We start from the raw sequence: 20,794 nt of genomic DNA on the forward strand, positions 1-20,794 counted from the left end.
TGGGTTGGGTGGATCTACAGGGGAAAGTAGACACCGCTGAAAAAATACAAGTTGGAGACAGACGGCAGCAAGACAAGCCCAGGATGCAGCCTATGCGTGCGTCCCAAATGTCAGCCTATTCCCTATGTACTGCTCTACTTTTGACCAGGGCCCATAGGGAATCCCATAGGGCTCTGTACAAAAGTAGTGCACTATAGGGAATAGGGTGCCATTTGGAACGCAGACGAGCTCTTCCAGCTCCATGCAGGGTGAAAACAAATCCTCCCTCAGTGGAAGCCACAGCCACTGGGCCATAGCAGTGGGTGCGAGACAGGAGTCTGCATGTGTCTGTGCAGAGTGGCAAACTTTCAGCTTGAATCAGACGAAGGCATTGGAAGGGCTTGGAAAGACCTCAAAACCAAGTCTGTGGAAGAATTGACATGGCTCGGCTTGCGACGTAACAACAGAGAGAAAAGAAGAAAAAAAACTCATGACAGTCAGTCAGTGATACTTAGCCGCTCAAATTAGTTCCGGTTTGGCGTTGTGAACTGTGATTTGTACTATCCAGCCTTCCCCTACCTATTCACAACAGCATAAGCAACATCGGAATTTAGCTTATCGGTCTTGCAATAAACTATAAGGGAGCTCCAGCACTGAGCCTTCCAAGAAGAGCAACAAGACAACACTCCCACCTCAAGACTGAATGAAATAATATTGTTCTTCAGTTGAGACAACCTCCAAGACAAAAGCAGTCCTAACTGTCAGGAAGGGCTGCAAACAACAGAGGAGAGTAGAACTTGTGTTGGGTTCCAGAGATAAAAACTAGGCAAGAGTTCATGGAAAAACACACGAGAAGAAGCCCAGGAAGGACATACACAAACAAACAAGCGCGTGCACGCGCGCACACACACACACACACACACACACACACACACACACACACACACACACACACACACACACACACACACACACACACACACACACACACACACACACACACACGTTCCATAAACTTCCCTCACATCAGGCCCATTCATCACCAGTCCAACAAGGCCATGTCACTCCATTCTCGAGCCTTGTCTGTCTGTTGTGTGTGGCAGAGTGACATTTAGCACTGGGGCAAAGCATGGCATGTGGGTGGACTGTGTGAAAAGGTCATAGGGCGTCACAAAAGCCTGGTCAGGCCTCCCTCTCTGGCTTGCATCCAAAATGGCAACATATTCCCGATTTAGTGCGATACTTTTGACCAGGGACCGCAGGGAGGGTCAAAGCGAGATCTTCCATCCAAAAGACAAGACAGCTTCACAACAGAACGCCCATCAGGGTCACGTTCAACAGAGTGCAATGTTGTGGAACGCTCAGAAAGAAATACGATGTAGAACAACCATGTCTTTTTGATACGCAGAACAAGGAATCGTGTCAGTCCTATTTATTTCATTTCTATCCGGAACATTTGACTACTAAACGTGGCCCAGCTTAACTCACACACTAGCTGATTCAACACCTTGTGCTTGCTTTCAGCTGCACTACAGGGTCAGACAAATGTTTAAATTAAGACAGAGGAGATGGAGTGAGATATGGCTCGGAAAGCTTACCTCAATTGAGGGATGAGAAATGCGCCCTCCCCCGAATTGTCCCATTATCCCAACTGTGACACTGAGAAGATTGAATGACAGGCACTTAAAAACCAGTCGTTCAATCTTCTCTGTGTAACAGTCGGTAGTGCTGTGGAAAATAAGCTTCCTGAGGCATTGAGGTTTTCCAGTCAATTGTGTCAGAAATGGGTTCATTACTCAAGGCGTTGTTCAACACAGCATACACTAGTGGCAGCTGCTGGTCAAAATCATTTAGAACAGCCAAATTATTAAAGATTGACTTTTTGTCTTCTACCAAACCAAATCAGGTGGATGTTGGATGAAAACGAAGCGTCGGATGTCATTGATCATGTGCTTCTGATAAAGTGATACAGGTATCGGCATACTTGCTTCGAGGTAGTGATTTCGACTCATGCCTTGAAGCTCCGGTATCAAACGTAACACCACTAACAGTTGGGATATAGGGACAATATGCTGTACAACACATTTCCCATCCCTGGATTGACATATATTTTCCAAGCCATATCTCACGCCAGCTCCGCAGCGTCTTAATTGAAGCAAATGGCCTGTCCGACCCTGTAGTGCTGCTGTTAGCAAGCGTAAGGCATCAGATTTGCTGGCTACTCCCACTCCAACAATACAGTGTCTTCTAGCTCAAGAGAAACCATTTAGCTGCAAAATAGTTTGAAATGAGCCTTACTTTGATTTCATACGGTCCTTCATATGCTGAGTGAGGGCACATGCCCGCACAAAACCTTAACACCCTTTTCATAGCTTCACATGATTGTTGTCTAACCTAGTAGCATCTACATGGGGAGTCTAATCTCTAATGACAGGCCACAGCCCCTGCTGCAAACATAAGAGAGGCCAGGGAAACCCTGTTTGTAAATCACCTCTCCATCATGTGACCTACAGGGGGCAGAGCTAGGGAGGAGTCAATTGGCCAGGTGTCATGATGCTACGATAAGTATTTAACATATCAGCTAACCGCATCACATGATTTAGCAATTGTATTCCCGACTGTGCAGTCGAAGACGTGGCACGTCACCATTGGTTTATGTAATGCAATGTCTGCAATGCACAGTGCCTGCAGTATTCAAACCCCTTGACTTATAACACATTTTGTTGTGTTCTAGCCTGAATTCAAAATTCTACACACAATACCCCATTTAAAAAAAATGTACTGAAAATTAAATATATTTGTATTCACACCCCTGAGTCAATAATTTTCCAATATGTGGAACAAGTCAAAGAGTGTGAATACTTTCTGAAGGCACTGTAGGTGACCGATATCACTGTAGCTTTTTGTTTGTTTGATGCAATACACATCCCACAATTGTGAAATATGTGTGATGGTAATATCTTGTGTAGCCCTATTGGGAATAGAAGAGATGTTCCCGACGTCCTCCTACCTTATCACTGTCCACAGTGTTCTGGGAGGTCCTGGAGGCGATGGAGACGGTGTCTGGCTGGCTGCTGCCGTCACCCTGGCTGTCGACATCCTCACCAGCATCCCTGGACACACACACACACACACACACACACACACACACACACACACACACACACACACACACACACACACACACACACACACACACACACACACACACACACACACACACACACACACACACACACACACACACACACACAGGGAGAGTTAAAAGGGATGTGTCACATGACTGTCTGTCTTGATGTTCGTTTGTTGATGGGGATGTATCGTATCTTTAGCCATCCTAATCGAAAAGATGGACCAAATCAAATATAATGAGCCATACTGATCTACCAAATATGGTTATTGTTCATTTAATTATTGTTTATTCTTCCAGGTGTTGCTTATGTGGGTGCCTGCCATGGCAGAGTGATGGGCCTGCTCACCTTTTGCTGTTGTTGCGTGGCTTGGCAGGGGTTTTGGGCATGTGGATAGGCTCCTTCAGCGCCCCCTTGAGGTGGATGATCCTCTCCTGGATCACCTCCCGGATGTTCTTGATCCATTCCTGCTTTGCTTCAATGCTGGACGCCTGGGGAGGAGAGTGAGACACACCACATCACATTGAATTTTTAGGATCCTCTGGCCTCTTGTCACTTGAAGTTCACGAGAAGGTGTACAAAGGAGAAAAACTGCACTGTAACCCTGAAGCTGTTGCTGTGTAAATGATGCCTTCTGCAAGGCATGGCCCTTACAGGCCTAGTCCTTAGGCAGACTATATTATATGTCGCCTTTAATGGCCCTCAATGTCCTGAAAAATCTTGAAGATCAGTAGAAGGCAGCTTTAAGAGACCTGGGCCCTGTATTCACAAAGCGTCTCAGAGTAGGAGTGCTGATCTAGGATCAGGTCCCCCCGTATAATCATAATCATTATGATCTGAAAGGGAAAACTGCCCTAAACTATCTTTAGGAATCAGTAGATGCCTTTGTGGACGTACCTTGAGGACAGTCTTGTTGTCAGATGAGGGGGTCCTTCCAGCCCACAGGGCAAACTTACAGGGGTCCCCTTCAATGTGCTCTGTCACGCCCAGTTCTGATGTCTGGAGATGGAGAACAACAAGATCTTAAACACTGTTTTCAAATGCTTGTTACGAATTGGAGCATCCCAAATCATGTGTTCAGTATACCATTGAATATCATTTCAAACCCTCCAATAGCAACGTTCCCTTTATGATAAAGACATTAGCTTCTAAGAGGTACATTAAGATACGGTCATAGTAAATCCCATCCAACTTTCCTCTTTGTCCCTGTGGACTGTAGTTCTTGGGTCCTGGCTGGTCTCGTGTACCAAATGGCACCCTATTCCCTAAATAGTGCACTAATTATGACCAGGGCCCATAGGGCTCTCTCCATAAAGACAAATAGGGTGCCATGTGGGAAGCAACCTGGAACAGCTGCTATTGGACACGCACATATGCATTCATAATTCATGCTTTAATTCAGGACTGAGACCACTCCATCTGCTCGGGGTTTCATGTATTCAACACCTGCCTCTTTGTGTTCTCCCTCCACAGCTTCCTCTAAAACACCCTGAAATACTGTAGCCTATTACACAAGCGGGAAATTAACACATATGCCGTAGTCCAGTCCTGCTTACACATAATCTACATCTTAGTCATTTAGCAGGCACTCAATTGAGAGTGACATTATTGAAATAAGAAGGCAAGAATATCTACATTTGAGCGTCGTACGAATCGTAGCCCACAATAGCATAAATACTCTGCGCACTCATCCGACGCAGGCGCATGCGCAGGCGGGCACGCACACAGGCGCACAGGCACACAGGCACGCGCACACGATGGGGGCTTTACATCTCATCCAAGGCTGGATGCAGATAAAAGGGAATGGGTTGGCTAACCTCTTGGCCCACAGTGTGGAGCAAACATCTCCACTGGTTAAAAGCACCTGCCTTTCTGATCCAACTCCCCAGGACTCCCCAGGACACATGCAAGGCATCACATCGTTATAGTAGTATTAGGTTCACAGCTTGGCCAGCTGGATGACACAATATCTACATGAAAACACCAGCACTGTCTTGTGAAAATGCCCTTGAAAAGCTGCAACTCCAAATGACTATACGTGACCAGTCTCATTCCTCAGAGTAAGTCATGTGCAGCTTCATTCCTTTCAAAGGGACCTTTGACTTGAACTTTAGCTGTAGAGCAGGTAGGAGAGGAGGGGAGAGGACGAAAGAGACAAGGAGAGGAGAGGCGAGGAGAGGAGAAGAGGCGAGGAGAGGAGGAAAGAGGCGAGGAGAGGAGAAAAGAGGAGAAAAGAGGCGAGGAGAGGAGAAGAGAAAAGAGGAGAAAAGAGGCGAGGAGAGGAGAAAAGAGGGGAGGAGAGGAGAAAAGAGGGGAGGAGAGGAGAAAAGAGGAGAAAAGAGGGGAGGAGAGGAGAAAAGAGGCGAGGAGAGGAGAAAAGAGGAGAAAAGAGGCGAGGAGAGGAGAAGAGGTGAGGAGAAAAGAGGAGAAAAGAGGCGAGGAGAGGAGAAAAGAGGCGAGGAGAGGAGAAGAGGTGAGGAGAAAAGAGGCGAGGAGAGGAGAAAAGAGGTGAGGAGAGGAGAAAAGAGGCGAGGAGAGGAGAAAAGAGGCGAGGAGAGGAGAAAAGAGGCGAGAGAGGAGAAAAGAGGCGAGGAGAGGAGAAAAGAGGCGAGGAGAGGAGAAAAGAGGCGAGCAGAGGAGAAAAGAGGCGAGGAGAGGAGAAAAGAGGAGAAGAGGCGAGGAGAGGAGAAGAGGTGAGGAGAAAAGAGGAGAAAAGAGGCGAGGAGAGGAGAAAAGAGGCGAGGAGAGGAGAAAAGAGGCGAGGAGAGGAGAAAAGAGGCGAGGAGAAAAGAGGAGAGGAGAAAAGAGGCGAGGAGAGGAGAAAAGAGGCGAGGAGAAAAGAGGCGAGGAGAAAAGAGGCGAGGATAGGAGAAAAGAGGAGAGGAGAAAAGAGGAGAGGAGAAAAGAGGCGAGGAGAGGAGAAAAGAGGTGAGGAGAAAAGAGGCGAGGAGAAAAGAGGCGAGGAGAGGAGAGGAGAGGAGAAAAGAGGTGAGGAGAAAAGAGGTGAGGAGAAAAGAGGAGAGGAGAAAAGAGGAGAGGAGAAAAGAGACAAGTAGAGGCGAGGAGAGGAGAGAAAAGGAGAGGAGAAGACAGAAAAGAAGGACAAGGAAAGGAGAAAATGGGGTCCAGGAAAGGAGTCCAGTCCTACCAGCAGTTTGTTCTTGAAGGCATATTTGGTGCGGCCGGCCGAGTCCTTGATCTCCTTGCTGAACACCAGGGAGATCTCGAACAGGAAGAGATGGCGATCCCGTCCCTTCCGGATCAGAGACTTGGGATCCCACACCTGGAATGTGTCCTGGATGAACAGCTCTCCCTGCACGTCCAGATTCTCATCGAAACCTGTCGGAGATCACATGGCTCTTTAAATACAGCAACGCACTACGGACTGCAGAGTTGGGGCCAATTTGACTTGAAGTCAAGTAAGAACTTCAATTTAGTCATTGAAATAGAAGCTTTTTTTTTTTTGCAATTATGGAATTTGAAATTTCGGCAATTGGAATTGTCAGACTTCAATTGCAATTGTCCCCAACGCTGACAGAGAAACAACAACCTTACAGCTCTATACTTCCCTACTAGATAGTGTTATTCCATGCAGTGCAGGTCTTACTGTACATTTCACAATTGTCCCTTAAAGGGACAGATACGGTTAGTTAGTTTACCTCCACATGAAGTGATGGAACACCCTTTCTAAGAGAATTGGAGACGTGTTAAATAGAATGCAAGCACACAGGCCTCCCTCCTGCTGTACCTTCCAGCATGGCAACGTGCATGGCGTCGTTGGCCCTCTTGGGGACACTAAGCATCACCTCCAGGCCATCCTTAATCTCCCCCTTCCCCTCCTCACAGCAGGTCAGCAGCTCCTGAAACATGACATTTGGACCGTTTTCATCAGCTCCAGTGCATTGATGGGGTTCCTAAGTCTACAGTTCCTTGGCATGCATGTTAAACACAGGACAATCATTTCCCCAGCTGGATACTGTTTTATTAGGAACAGTCATTTGGAGAAGACACGTCTGGAAATGGTTTCAGTGCTATTTCTTGTGCCAGGCACTGTAAAGGGGGATCTCTGTATGTAAGATACTGGCTTACGTCCTAAATGGCATAAGTGCACTATATAGCATAGGGAATAGGATGCCATTTGGAATGCATCCTAAGATACTGTGTGATGATGCTCTGTACAAGCGGACACATCACTAAGTGCTGCTATGGACATTTTAACACAGAGCTAAGGGCCCACACACAGGCAAGGGAATCAGCCGACTCATGGGAAGCCATTAATGAGCGTGGCCCTATGAGAAAGCTCAACGTAAACATACTGATACAGAGTAAGGGAGGGCTGCAGGGAAGGAGGGAGAGGGGGAGGGAGGGGAAGGAGGGGAGAGAGGGATGATGGAGGTAGAGAGAGAGAGTGAAAGAGAGTGAGAGGAGGGAGAGAGGGAAATAGAGAGAGGGAGGCAGGGTGGATGCATATGTAGGTGGGAGGGGGGATAGAGGGAAATAGAGAGAGGGAGGCAGGGTGGGTGCATATGTAGGTGGGAGGGAGGGATAGAGAGAGGTGGAGAAGTGCTCCAGAATGCTTTGATGTTTCATATTTCCTGGGGGAAGTGGGATGGATAACAATGGCTCCCAGGTTTCCTCCTTGTCCCAAATGGCACCCTATTCTACTAGTCCCTATGTGCACTATATTGGCAACCTTGATAAAGGTGTGCAAAAGAGACTGTTTTATTATTTAACTAGGAAAGTCAGTTAAGAACAAATTCTAATTTTCAATGACAGCCTAGGAACAGTGGGTTGTTCAGTTTGTCAAGAGCTGACCTTGTCATCTCTTGCAACCTTTTGGTTTCTAGTCCAACGCTCTAACCACTAGGCTACGCTGCCACCCCACTGTATAATATAAATATGACAAATAATGAGCTACACTGTATATTGTATGCTATTTATAGATTTATAGATTTTATACTAATACAATCGCTCAGAGAAAAATATTATGTTTAACAAGTAATATATTTTTCTCTCAAAAAGATAGGAGTCGAATGACTGTGACACCCTGGCCATAGAGAGGCTTTTATTCACTATTTTGGTGAGGCCAGGGTGTGACTAGGGTGGGCAGTCTATGTTCATTTTCTATGTTTTGTATTTCTTTGTTGTTTGGCGGGTGTGGTTCTCAATCAGAGGCAGCTGTCTATCGTTGTCTCTGATTGAGAACCATACTTAGGTAGCCTGTTCCCACTGGGTTATTGTTTTCTGTTTTTGTGTTTGCACCAGACAGAACTGTTTCGGTTGTTCTCTTTGTTGTTTTGGTTACTCAGTGTTCAGTTAAATAAACAAGATGAACACTTACCACGCTGCACCTTGGTCCCTACCTTCTTCCACCAACGGCCGTTACAATGACAGTATTGACACCCATGTTTAAGATACTGTAGGACCCTCCCCTGTGCGGATAACGGCACTGAGCCTTTTTCAAAAATGTTTTATGAGCTTGAGAGCAATCTTAGACCGTTCCTCCTCAGGTTTTCAATGGGTTTTAAGTCTGGAGACTGAGATGGCCATTGCAAAAATCTGATTTTGTGGTCAATTAACCATTTATTTGTGGATTTTGATGGACTTACTGTCATGCTGGAAGATCCACTTGTGGCCAAGTTTCAGCCGACTGGCAGAGGCAACCCAGGTTTTTGGCAAAAGTGTCCTGGTACTGGGTAATGTTCATGATGACGTTGACCTGAACAAGGGCCCCAGGACCAGTGGAAGCAAAATAGTCCCATAACATCAAGGATCCACTACTATATTGTACAGTAGGTATTAGGTTCTTTGCATCCTTCTTTCGACGCCAAACCCACCACTGGTGTGCGTGGCTAAAGAGTTATATTTCCATTTAATCCAACAAATGTAAATGCCTGAAGTTTGCTAAATGGCATTGGTACTTGGATTGTAAACTGGTGCTAAGGTCAGATGACATGAAAGTAAAGCTCTTTGGCCACACACACTAGTAGTGGGTTTGGCGTCGAATAGTGCTGAGTGATTAACCAAAATGTTTGTATTTTTGTTTTTTTAAACAACTAATTGATCAAAATTGATTCAATTATTTGAATTCCATTTAGTGCTCAATGTGCACCATGCACAGTTTCTTCAGAGATAAATCAGATCAAGCCAGAACTGTGCGATGTAGTAGGGAGTTGTAGAACTACAGCAGCTAGGTTTCCATCTAATTGGTGACAGATTTTTAATTGAATATAAAAAAATCTCCCAAAAAATAGTAGGCATTTTCCCACCAGTGCTATTTCCACCAAACGGACTTGTTGCTGATTAAGGTCAGTGCGTGATGACAGTGCACACGAAATGTACTTTTTCGCCGTTCCCTAGTTGCTAATCAGTTCACGTGACAAAACAAGCAAGTATAGTGCAAAGAATCACTGTACCATCGAAATCACTGTGAAATATATTTTCCATAAACAAAAATATTGCATTTTCAGCTATTTGAAGCTGGTGAACAAAACCTAAATTAATAAATTAAAAGACGCAAAAACTAAATTGCACACACAGAACAGATCTACCGCTTCTTAGACTTACTTTCAATCAGAATGACAAATCTATCATTCACATTTCTATGTGGATTTGGTCAGGTCGCCCAAAAAGTTACATATTGCAGCTTTAAGTTTTCATGTACCGAATAAAAGTCTAAAGTTCAATGTGCTTCCATCGCATTTTCAACTCTACAATAGTTTTGTCACAAAAACTGTTGCGTTAAATAGCAAACGTGCCTACCTGGATCTCTAGCCAACAACTCTAACAGTTTTTGTATTGGCCTCATGATGAAATCACTGAGTGGTTTCCTTCCTCTCTGGCAACTGAATTAGGAAGGACGCCTTTATCTTTATAGTGACTGGTTGTATTGATACACCATCCAAAGTGTAATTAATTACTTCACCATGCTCAAAACACTATTATTGCACACAGTGAGTCCATTCATCTTATTACGAGACTTGTTAAGCAAATGTTTACTCCTGAATGTATTTAGGCTTCAAATAACCCTTGAGGGGTTGAATACTTATTGACTCAAGACATGTCAGCTTTAATTAATTTGTAAAGTAATGTGAATAAATGATAAGCAGTAATGGGCAGTCACTACCATCATGGGACTTTTATTTTAAAAAATCTGTTACAGCATTCAACCCACATAATGCATAGTGCATTTAATGTTTTAAAGAAATATTGAATAATCAAAAACTTTTTTTTAATCGGACCTCAAATCACTAATCGCTCAGCACTAGTGTCAAAAGGATGCAAAGAACCTCATAACTACTGTAAAATATTGTGGTGATCTTTGATGTTCTGGGAGTATTTTGCATCCACTGGTCCTGGGGACCATGTTAAGGTCAATGGCATCATGAACTTTACCCAGTTATCAACATTCTACAATGGCCATCTCTGTCTCCGGACTTGAACCTCATTGAAAACCTGTGGTTTGAATTCACAAGGGAAGTCCGTAAGAGCAGATGAAGGATATCAAGGATCTTTTTTCTAAAAACATTTTTAGAAAAAAGCTGTCTCGTTATCCTTGCCAGGGGAGGGTGCTGGAGTATTGAAAGTATTTTTTATTCTTATCTTGTTGAGAAAAAAAAACAATTGTATTCATATAAAATACAATTTCCTTCTTTTAAAAATAATCTTTACCAATGTCGCCAATCTTTTCAGTCATGACTGTAGTGCACTACTTTTGACCAGGGCTCAAAGGGCTCTAGTCAAAGGTAGTGCACTATATAGGTAATTGGGTGCCAATTGGGACAAAAATCTCCCTACCTTGAGGAGAAGCTGATACTTAGTGATCCTCTGCACTGGCTTGATAAGGTAGGAGGATATTGAGTTGGCCAATCCGTGTCGCTGCTGGATTTCCTGCACACAGAATTGACGACATCATGACGATTAAAGCATATTGATGTTGACATTGAGATACCCTAATGTGATGCCTATCATCATGTGTTCGTCCGAAATGGCACCCTATTCCCTATGGTCACAGTTCATATGTAGTGCACTGTAAAGGGAATAGAGTGCCATTTGGAACAGAAGTCATAAGACTGAGGATGGCTGTGCACTGTCATGCAAAGAGACTGATGGTAGCAAGCAGAAAATAATGATTCCTGTGTTTTAGGGTTGAAATAAATGGCTAATTGGCACCACCTACAGGTATAAGAGGAAAACTCATTCACTTACGTCGAAGAAGCTTCCAGCATGCTCCAATATGAGTTGGCTGGAATCTGGTTTGTTTTTACAGTAATTTACATACATGTGGAATTTATCAGCCTGCAAAACAGAATGGGAAAATCCAGTCAAATTCAAATTCAAATTACTGAACATATATTTTCTTACGTGCATATATTTGTCCATATATATATATATACAGTATATATATATATATATATACATATATATATATATATATATATATATATATATATATATATATATATATATATATATATACAGTATATCACTACAACTACGGTAAGCAACGTTCACTGCCAATGCTTAAACAAAGCAGCTTTACAAGAGGTTATCATGGGGCGGCAGGTAGCCTAGTGGTTAGAGCATTGGACTAGTAACTGAAAGGTTGCAAGATTGAATCCCCGAGCCGATAAGGTAAAAATCTGTCATTCTGCCCATGAACAAGTCAGTTAATACACTGTTCCTAGGCTGTCATTGAAAATAAGACTTTGTTCTTAACTGACTTGCCTCGTTAAATAAAAAATGAATGCTACTGTATGCCTGTTTATGGAAAAAAGGGCTTTATAAAATACGATTGATTGATTACAGATGTAAGACAGTAAACAACGTTCACATGTAATCATGAAGCCACAAGTCAGAAGTGCCCTGTGGGCGGTGTAAGCAAAAAACTAAACACTATGGTCGTATTCACTAGGCACGAAACTGGATGGGACTACCTGGACGTGACCAATAAGAAATACTCGTTTTCCTTTGTGTGCTCTAATGAACATGACCCATTGTGTGAAAACAAGAGTCTTACCCATGTGACAAAACAATGGCCCACATCTTCAGGTAGCTGTTCATAGTTCACTAGCTCTTTGAGGAAAATGCTGCAATTAGACAGAAAAGAGAGGGTTAACCATGATAATATTCACTGCTTATCATAGAAAACTTATTTCCTCAACCAAAATCACATGAAATAGAAGTGATTTGAATTGGTCTCTCATGCAATGATTTGCACCTGAAACACAACAAAGCTAACTGATATAACAAGTTGGAATCTCTTTCAAATTAAGGATGTGTCCCAGATGACACCCTGTTCCCTATGTAGTGCCCTCCCTTTGACCCCGACCCTGGTCAAAAGAAGTGCACTATATAGGGCATAGGGTGCCATTTGGGACGCATCCTCAATTTGAAAGAGACTCCTACCTGTTATGGAAGTCATAAATCTCCTGGATGTTGCCGAAGATGATGTGCTCCTTGTTGACGATGCCAGGCGGGATCTCCTCCACCCCACTCGTCATCTCCCACAGGTACGCCTAGACAGGACGAGGAGATGAGAAAGACACACAGCAAATTACATCCTATCATGTCCTACAACCAATCCTCACAAAACATCTTGGGCTTGTTTTTTCATCCTGGCAACCTTTTCGAAGAAGGGTTATAAGTGTAATCTGTTTTTTTCCTCAGAAGAATGTGTTGAATGCACTGGCTGTTAGTTGCTCTGGATAACTAAAATGTTGCTGTAATTGAAATACTTGTGCCTGTGGATGACCAATGACTGTGTAGGTGGAAAAACAATTAACAAATCTGACTTATTATATCATTAAAACACCCCAAGAACCACTTCTATGAGTCCATGACAAGGCCAATACATCACTGAAAAGAAGAGTTTCATTGCCAAGTGAAAATGGAAGAGGAATAAGCTTACCTCTAAACATTCATGCAAGTCCCTGACATAGGCCTTCTCAGTCTGAAGGAGTTCAGCCATTATGAACCTGGATAAATAAACACATGCGACATTATCACCAACCAGTACCAGTCAAACATTTGGGTGCACTTACTCATTCAGGGGTTTTTCTTTATTTTGACCATTTTCTACATTGTAGAATAATAGTGAAGACATCAAAGCTATGAAAGAACACATATGGAATCATGTAGTAACCAAAAAAAAGTGTTAAACAAATCAAAATAGATTTTAGATTCTTCAAAGGAGCCACCCTTTGCCTTGATGACATCTCTGCACACTCTTGGCATCCTCTCAACCAGCTTCATGAGGTAGTCACCTTTAATGCATTCAATGAACAGGTATGCCTAATTAAAAGTTAAGTTGTGGATTTTTTTTCCTTCTTAATGCGTTTGAGCCAATTAAGAAGGTATACGTTTGCACCAGCCCTTCTCCTCTGATTACTCAGTTCGGCCGGGCGGCCAGCTCTGGGAAGAGTCTTGGTGGTACCAAACTTCTTCCATTTAAGAATAATGGAGGCTACGGTGTTCTTGGGGACCTTCAATGCTGCAGACGTTTTTTGGTACCCTTCCCCAGATCTGTGCCTCGACACAATCCTGTCTCAAAGCTCTACAGACCATTCCTTCAACCTCATGGCTTGGTTTTTGCTCTGACATGCACTGTCAACTGTGGTACCTTATATAGACAGGTGTGTGCCTTTCCAAATCATGTCCAATCAAGTTGTAGAAACCTCAATGTAATCAATGTAAATAGGATACACCTGAGCTCAATTTAGAGTCTCATAGCAAAAGGTCTGAATACTTATGTAAATAAGGTATTTCTGTTTTGTATTTTTTATACATTTGCAATCATTTCTAAAAACCTGTTTTCATTTTGTCATTATAGGGTATTGTGGGTAGACTGATAAGGAAAACATTTAATTGAATCAATTTTACCATAAGGCTGTAACGTAACAAAATGTGGAAAAAGTCAAGGGGTCGGAATGAACTGAATGAACTGTATATAAACGAGGGATACAGCAGAAAAAGTGAGTGTCGGAACGGGGATCTAACCACTTCTTCAAAGAGCATATGTGTTCTGGCGTGGGCAGACGGCAGCACTACCACTTGACCAGCCCCCAGCACATCATGAAATGTTAAACATAGGCCTATACACCTTATGAAAAGCCATAGTACTACCATAGACTTGAGTACTTCGCAACACCTGCTTCCTCCAGCGATTCTTCCCTATTTCTCTCTGTCTGCAGTGTGTACTCACTCTTTCTTCCTGGCTGACTTCCTCTTTTCCTCGTTGACCTCGTGGTTGGGGTCGCGGAGCTTCACCTCCCCAGGATCAGTCAGGCTGGCTGGGATGATGTCCAGCTCCAAGTCCTTATTATCCTACCAGAGACAGAGGGAGCTGTCAGCACACACCCCAAATGGCACCCTACACCCCAAATGGCACCCTTGTCAAAGTAGTGCCATACATAGGGAATAGGGTGCCCTTTGGGACGCATAATTAGAGTCATGTTATATTCCCTTCAACATGGTCCTTGATGACTCAGCATTCAGCACTCTGACATCAAATAGACTTTTGAAGAAAAAAAAAACTCTTTCAAGTAGAGGAGAAATCAATGCCTGCGTGTCGAGATGAGGACAGGGTTTCAAACTGAGATGTGTTAGGTCATGCCCCCGGTTTTCCTCAACCCAAGGCAGTAGAGATACTAGCTATAGTAAAGGTATTGTATTGAGCTCACTGGAAGCTGTTTCTTTGTGAGACAGTCACACTTACAGTTGAAGTCGGAAGTTTACATACACTTAGGTACACCACTCCACAAATGTCTTGTTAACAAACTATAGTTTTGGCAAGTCAGTTAGGACATCTACTTTGTGCATGAAACAAGTCATTTTCCCAAAAAGAATTGTAGACCACCACAAGTCTGTTTCATCCTTGGGAGCAATTTCCAAATGCCTGAAGGTACCATGTTCATCTGTACAAACAATAGTACGCAAGTATAAACACCATGGGACCACGCAGCCATCATAGAGCTCAGGAAGGATACGTGTTCTGTCTCCTAGAGATGAACGTACCTTGGTGTGAAAAGTTATAATCAATCACAGAACAACAGCAAAGGACCTTGTGAAGATGCTGAAGGAAACAGGTACAAAAGTATCTATATCTACAGTAAAACGAGTCCTATATCGACATAACCTGAAAGGCCGCTCAGCAAGGAAGAAGCCACTGCTCAAAAACTGCCATAAAAAAACAGACTACGGTTTGCAACTGCACGTGGGGACAAAGACCATAGTTTTTGGAGAAATGTCCTCTGGTCTGATGAAACAAAAATAGAACTGTTTGGCCATAATGACCATCGCTATGTTTGGAGGAAAAAGGACGAGGCTTGCAAGCCCAAGAACACCATCCCAATCGTGAAGCACAGGGGTGGCAGCATGAGGTTGTGGGGGTGCTTTGCTGCAGGAGGGACTGGTGCACTTCACAAAATAGGTGGCATCATGAGGTAGGAAAATGTGTGGATATATTGAAGCAAAATCGAAAAGACATCAGACAGGAAGTTAAGGCTTGGTCGCAAATGGGTTTTCCAAATGGACAATGACCCCAAGCATACTTCCAAAGTTGTGGCAAAATGGCTTAAGGACAACAAATTCAAGGTATTGGAGTAGCCATCACAAAGCCCTGACCACAATCCCATAGAAAATTTGTAGGCTGAACTGAAAAAGCGTGTGCGAGCAAGGAGGCCTACAAACCTGATTTAGTTACACCAGCTCTGTCAGGAGGAATGGGCCAAAATTCACCCAACTTATTGTGGGAAGCTTGTGGAAGGCTACCCGTAACGTTTGATACAAGTTAAACAATTTAAAGGCAATGAAATTGCAATGCTACCAAATACAATTGAGTGTATGTAAACTTCTGACCCACTGGGAATGCGATGAAAGAAATAAAAGCTGAAATAAATCATTCTCTCTACTATTATTCTAATATTTCACATTCTTAAAATAAAGTGGTGATCCTAACTGACCTAAAACAGGGAATATTTACTAGGATTAAATGTCAGGAATTGTGAAAAACTGAGTTTAAATGTATTTGGCTAAGGTGTATGTAAAACTTCCGACTTCAACTGTAAGTGTATTTGCAGGACCTTTCTACTGGGGAGGTGACCTCTAAGGGAGTTATAACAACAGCAGCAGATGAAGGACTATCTTTACATTTAAGGGAGCACAAATTATAACTATCATATGTTGGTCAAAATGAAAACACACTCATTAGCAAGAGAAAGACTAAGCCTAATTAGTTGCCAGGGACTGTTATGTTATGTTGATGAATGAGCATTCACAGCAGGTGGGGTTAGCCCTAAACTCTATAGGGGCCTTACAGGGGCCCTCCAGGGGGCCTTACCTCGGAGCTGATGCCCAGGGATTTCTCCAGGCTGGAGCGATACTTCCCCATCCGTAGGGAAAAGTCTCGGTAGCGCTTGTCCACTGTGGTGACCCACTTCTTCAGCTCAATGACGTGCACATGTCCCTTCTCGACGAAGCTGTCTGCCAACTGAATGAGGAGCTTCACCTTCTCCTTAGTTTGCTGTAGGAAGCCCACAGAGAGATTAGTGTGTGTGTGTGTGTGTGTGTGTGTGTGTGTGTGTGTGTGTGTGTGTGTGTGTGTGTGTGTGTGTGTGTGTGTGTGTGTGTGTGTGTGTGTGTGTGTGTGTGTGTGTGTGTGTGTGTGTGTGTGTGTGTGTGTGTGTGTGTGTGTACACATAGGTGAGTTTGCATATATGTGTGTGTATTATAACATGTGTGTGTGTGCATGTAAGCATGATTGCGTGTGAGTCTTTCAATAATCTGTAGCCTCCACACTCCCCGTCAATGTCTAGGCTGACGCTTGAGAGAGTGCAGACATCCCTCAGGAGAGATCTCCTAACACTTGTTTGCTGCCTGAACCACTGATAATGCATTTGCGGTGAAATGCATCAGCAAGTGAAATTAGGAGGCTGCATATTGCACAGAACAAAGCAGCAAGCATTATTTTAAAGTGGAGATATGGTTATTTTGTTGTAGTCATGCGCAATGCTCTTGGTTGGTCATCAATCAACAAGATAATTGAAAAAACATGCTTATTTTATTTCATAATATGCACCATTTAAAACGGCCAAACTCTATTCACAACAGTATTCAGTTAGTAAGAGACAGACATTCAGTAAATACTAGGAATAGATTGTCCACCATCTATGTGTTATCCAGACAGAAAGGAGAAATAGGCAAAATAACATTTTGATTTAGAGCAATAAAGAAATTGAATAATTTAACTGAGCAAACCAGAAACCACTCAATATATACATTTAAACAATACTTTAAAACCATTTAAATACAACACAGAAATGTTGTGTTGGACTATAGCAGATGAAGAATCAATATCTTCTTAGACTGAGTATTTAACGGGTCAATATGTTAGTGTATCATGTCTGTTTGTAACAGTGTGTATATATGTGAAAATGTGTTCGTATTATAAATTGTATTTTAATGTTTAAGGACTCTCAGAAGATGAGTCCAAATGAGGACTAAAAGAGAAGTGTTTAGTGTAAGTGTTTAGCTAATGTGATATGCAGGTAGAGGGTCAGCAGTAAGTGAGGGAGTCAGAGCAGACTCCGAACAGTAGCTCTAGGGTTGTGTCCCAAATGGTACCCTGTTCCCTATGTAGGGCACTTCTTTTGACCAGAGCTCTGATCAAAAGTAGTGCCCTACATAGGGAATAGAGTACCATTTGGGAAGCAGACTATATCTGCCTCCCGGCGCCAGCTCCATACCTTGGCGGAGACTCGGAATTCCTCATACTCCTTCAGTAGTTCCTGATTCCTCTCGCCGCTCTCTCCAGGGGAGGTGTGAGTGGAGAGGTAATACTCTCCTGTTTCCTGGATCCAGTCTAAAGCCTGTGGAGAGAGACATGGGGGGAAATTAGTGAAGTGAAGAGCTCCCTCATTCCAGATTCTTCTCTTCCTCTCTGCATGTCCTCTATCTTTCAACGTTGGCTGTGCTGGCCATCGAAAGCAAATAAAAAACCCACGTATTCCTGGCTGGGTCCAGTCCAGGAGGCCAGATGTTATGGACATGCAGTAAAAACACAGCACTCGGAGTGCTTGGGCTGCGTTCAGGAGAGCTCACCTGTTTGGCGCTGCGTTCAAACACCACGTACTGCTGGCACTGATCCAGGCGGCGTTTTTTCATGGTCCAAAAGTGCAGAACCCGGTTCTCCCTCTGGAGTAGCTCATTGAGGATGGCTAAAGAGGAGAGGGAGGTCCGGGAGCACAGAAAGAAGTTAGCAGATCTTCAAATCACATTTTATTGGTTGCATACACATATTTCGTATATGTTATGGCAGGTGTAGTGAAATGCTTGTGCTCCTAGCTCCAACAGTGCAGTAATAACTAACAGTGGTGAATACTCCAGAGTTTCAAACAAAACCTCACTAGTCAATATAGAAACATAAGAAACGTTAGAAGTAAGTTTAACTGAAAGTAAACTGAATGTGAAAATAAATATGTACATTTCCTAAAGAAGAGGAGCCTGAAAAGAGTTAAGGACTCGTGCTCAGAAGTCAATTTAGTTCGTCCCAAATGATACCTTATTATTCCATATAGTGCACTACTTTTGGCCAGCGCTGGTCCAAAGTAGGTGTGCATTGAGTGTGGGAAATGCTCTCTACAAATTAAATATTATTACTATTAGCTGCTATGTAGGGAATAGGGTGCCATTTGGGACAAACACCATTCTAGTCCAATAAGGCTGTTGTGACTGACCTTTAACCTGCTGCTCAGGTCCTCTGGCATGGCCTGAAGCACCAGGAATACCCACATTATTCCTGTGGATGTACTTCAGGAACACCTCAGCATTTCTCCTGGCCAATGTGCAAGCCTGTGGCACAAGAAAATACATTGTCGAACAGGTTCCTTGCAATGGACAATGTATCCACAACTACCATCCAAAATACAATGAGAGATTGGGATATTGCATGTGTATCTATCTTAAGACAACATACAGTTCATTCGGTAAGTATTCAGACACCTTGGCTTTCCCACATTTTGTTACGTTTAAAGCCTTATTCTGAAATGTCCTCATCAATCTTCACACAATACCCCATAATGATGATGTGAAAACAGACATTTTTGCTAATTATAAAAATAAATGAAAAACCTTTTTTACATGAGTATTCAGACCTTTAGCTCAGGTGCATCCTGTTTCCATTGATCAACCTTAAAATGTTTCTACAACTTGACTGGAGTCCACCTGTGGTAAACTAAATTGACGAGACATGATTTGGAAAGGCACACACCTGTCTATATACGGTCCCACAGTTGACAGTGCATGTCAGAACAAAAACCCAAGCCATTAGGTTGAACGAATTGTCCGTAGAGCTCCGAGACAGGATTGTGTCGAGGCACAGATTACTGGGTACTGAAGGTCACCAAAAACACAGTGGTCTCCATCATTCTTAAATGTAAGAAGTTTGGGACCACCAAGACTCTTCCTAGAGCTGGCCACTCAGCCAAACTGAGCAATCGGGAGAGAGGGCCCTTGGTCTGACAGAGCTCCAGAATTCCTCTTGACAGCCCGCTTGGAGTTTCCTAAAAGGCACCTAAAGACTCTCAGACCATGAGAAACACGATTCTCTGGTCTGATTAAACCAAGATTGAACTCTTTGGCCTGAATCCCAAGCGTCAAGTCTGGAGGAAACCTGGCCCTATCTCTATGGTGAAGCATGGTGGTGGCAGCATCATGCTGTGGGGATGTTTTTCAGTGGCAGGGACTGTGAAACTAGTCAGGATCGAGGGAAAGATGACCAGAGAAAAGTACAGAGAGATGCCTGCTCCAGAGTGCTCAGGACCTCAGACTGGGGTGAAGGTTCACCTTCCAACAGGACAACGACCCTAAGCACACAGGAAAGACAACGCAGGAGTGGCTTCAGGACAAGTTTCTGAATGTCCTTGAGTGGCCCAGCCAGAGCCCGGACTTGATCCCGTCCTAATATCTCTGGAGAAAACTGAAAATAGGTTTCCATCCAACCTGACAGAGCTTAAGAGGATCTGCAGAGAAGAATGGGAGGAACTCCTCACATACAAGTGTGCCAAGCTTGTAGCGTCATACTCAAGAAGACTTGAGGTTGTAATCCCTGCCAAAGGCGTTTCAACAAAGTACTGAGTAAAGGTCTGACTACTTATGTAAATGTAATAACCTGTTTTTGCCTTGTCATTATGGGGTATTGTGTGTAGATCGATGAGGGATTTAAAAATATATATATTGTAGAGTAAGGCAGTAACGTAATAAAACGTGGAAAAAGTGAGGCGGTCGGAATACTTTTTAAATGCGCTGTGGATACATCACTGTTAACAACATTTGTTTTTGTTTGACAACAAGTAAACTGGCATCCACAACATGTCCTGCAAGAGGTGGACATGTATTCCAGCTCTGTAATGGGAAAATAAATATGTAACCAAACAGCTACGTGTTGCAGAATAACGATGAGCTCTACTGAAAAGAATCAGACAGACAGAACAGCATCAGTTCAGGGTCTGTGAATATGCAGCAAATGAATGATCAATAGAACATGGGTTACGTCCCAAATGGCACCCAATTCCCTATCGTGCACTACCTTCCATGCAGCACTCATGACTGTTTTGGGAAATGTGTTCCCATCCCCCTGGGTGATTCTTAGGAGCTGGGGGGAGTAGGGTGAAGTTGCCCCTAGCTGA

The 20,794-nt window shown here is 43.4% G+C and overlaps 1 protein-coding gene across 4 annotated transcripts in view; it reads right to left on the minus strand.

Annotated features, from left to right (window-relative positions):
* Positions 1-20,794, minus strand: part of LOC124042050 (kalirin-like) — a 297,232-nt gene that overhangs the window by 76,050 nt on the left and 200,388 nt on the right. For 3 of the 4 annotated variants that reach the window (XM_046360354.1, XM_046360336.1, XM_046360344.1), the window contains exons 19-33: positions 18,845-18,959; positions 18,210-18,325; positions 17,855-17,977; positions 16,450-16,632; positions 14,314-14,435; positions 13,021-13,087; positions 12,519-12,628; positions 12,130-12,199; positions 11,319-11,408; positions 10,908-11,000; positions 6,859-6,970; positions 6,259-6,449; positions 4,008-4,109; positions 3,459-3,601; positions 2,990-3,092 (exon numbers count right to left, since the gene is read on the minus strand). In XM_046360354.1, the coding sequence (XP_046216310.1) occupies positions 2,990-3,092; positions 3,459-3,601; positions 4,008-4,109; positions 6,259-6,449; positions 6,859-6,970; positions 10,908-11,000; positions 11,319-11,408; positions 12,130-12,199; positions 12,519-12,628; positions 13,021-13,087; positions 14,314-14,435; positions 16,450-16,632; positions 17,855-17,977; positions 18,210-18,325; positions 18,845-18,959 (1,740 nt within the window). Of the gene's footprint in view, positions 1-2,277; positions 2,373-2,989; positions 3,093-3,458; positions 3,602-4,007; positions 4,110-6,258; positions 6,450-6,858; positions 6,971-10,907; positions 11,001-11,318; positions 11,409-12,129; positions 12,200-12,518; positions 12,629-13,020; positions 13,088-14,313; positions 14,436-16,449; positions 16,633-17,854; positions 17,978-18,209; positions 18,326-18,844; positions 18,960-20,794 lie in introns of those variants that run through there. The other variant, XM_046360365.1, reaches the window with a different exon arrangement.

This window comes from Oncorhynchus gorbuscha, linkage group LG01 (assembly GCF_021184085.1).
Source record: "Oncorhynchus gorbuscha isolate QuinsamMale2020 ecotype Even-year linkage group LG01, OgorEven_v1.0, whole genome shotgun sequence".
NCBI lineage: Eukaryota > Metazoa > Chordata > Actinopteri > Salmoniformes > Salmonidae > Oncorhynchus > Oncorhynchus gorbuscha.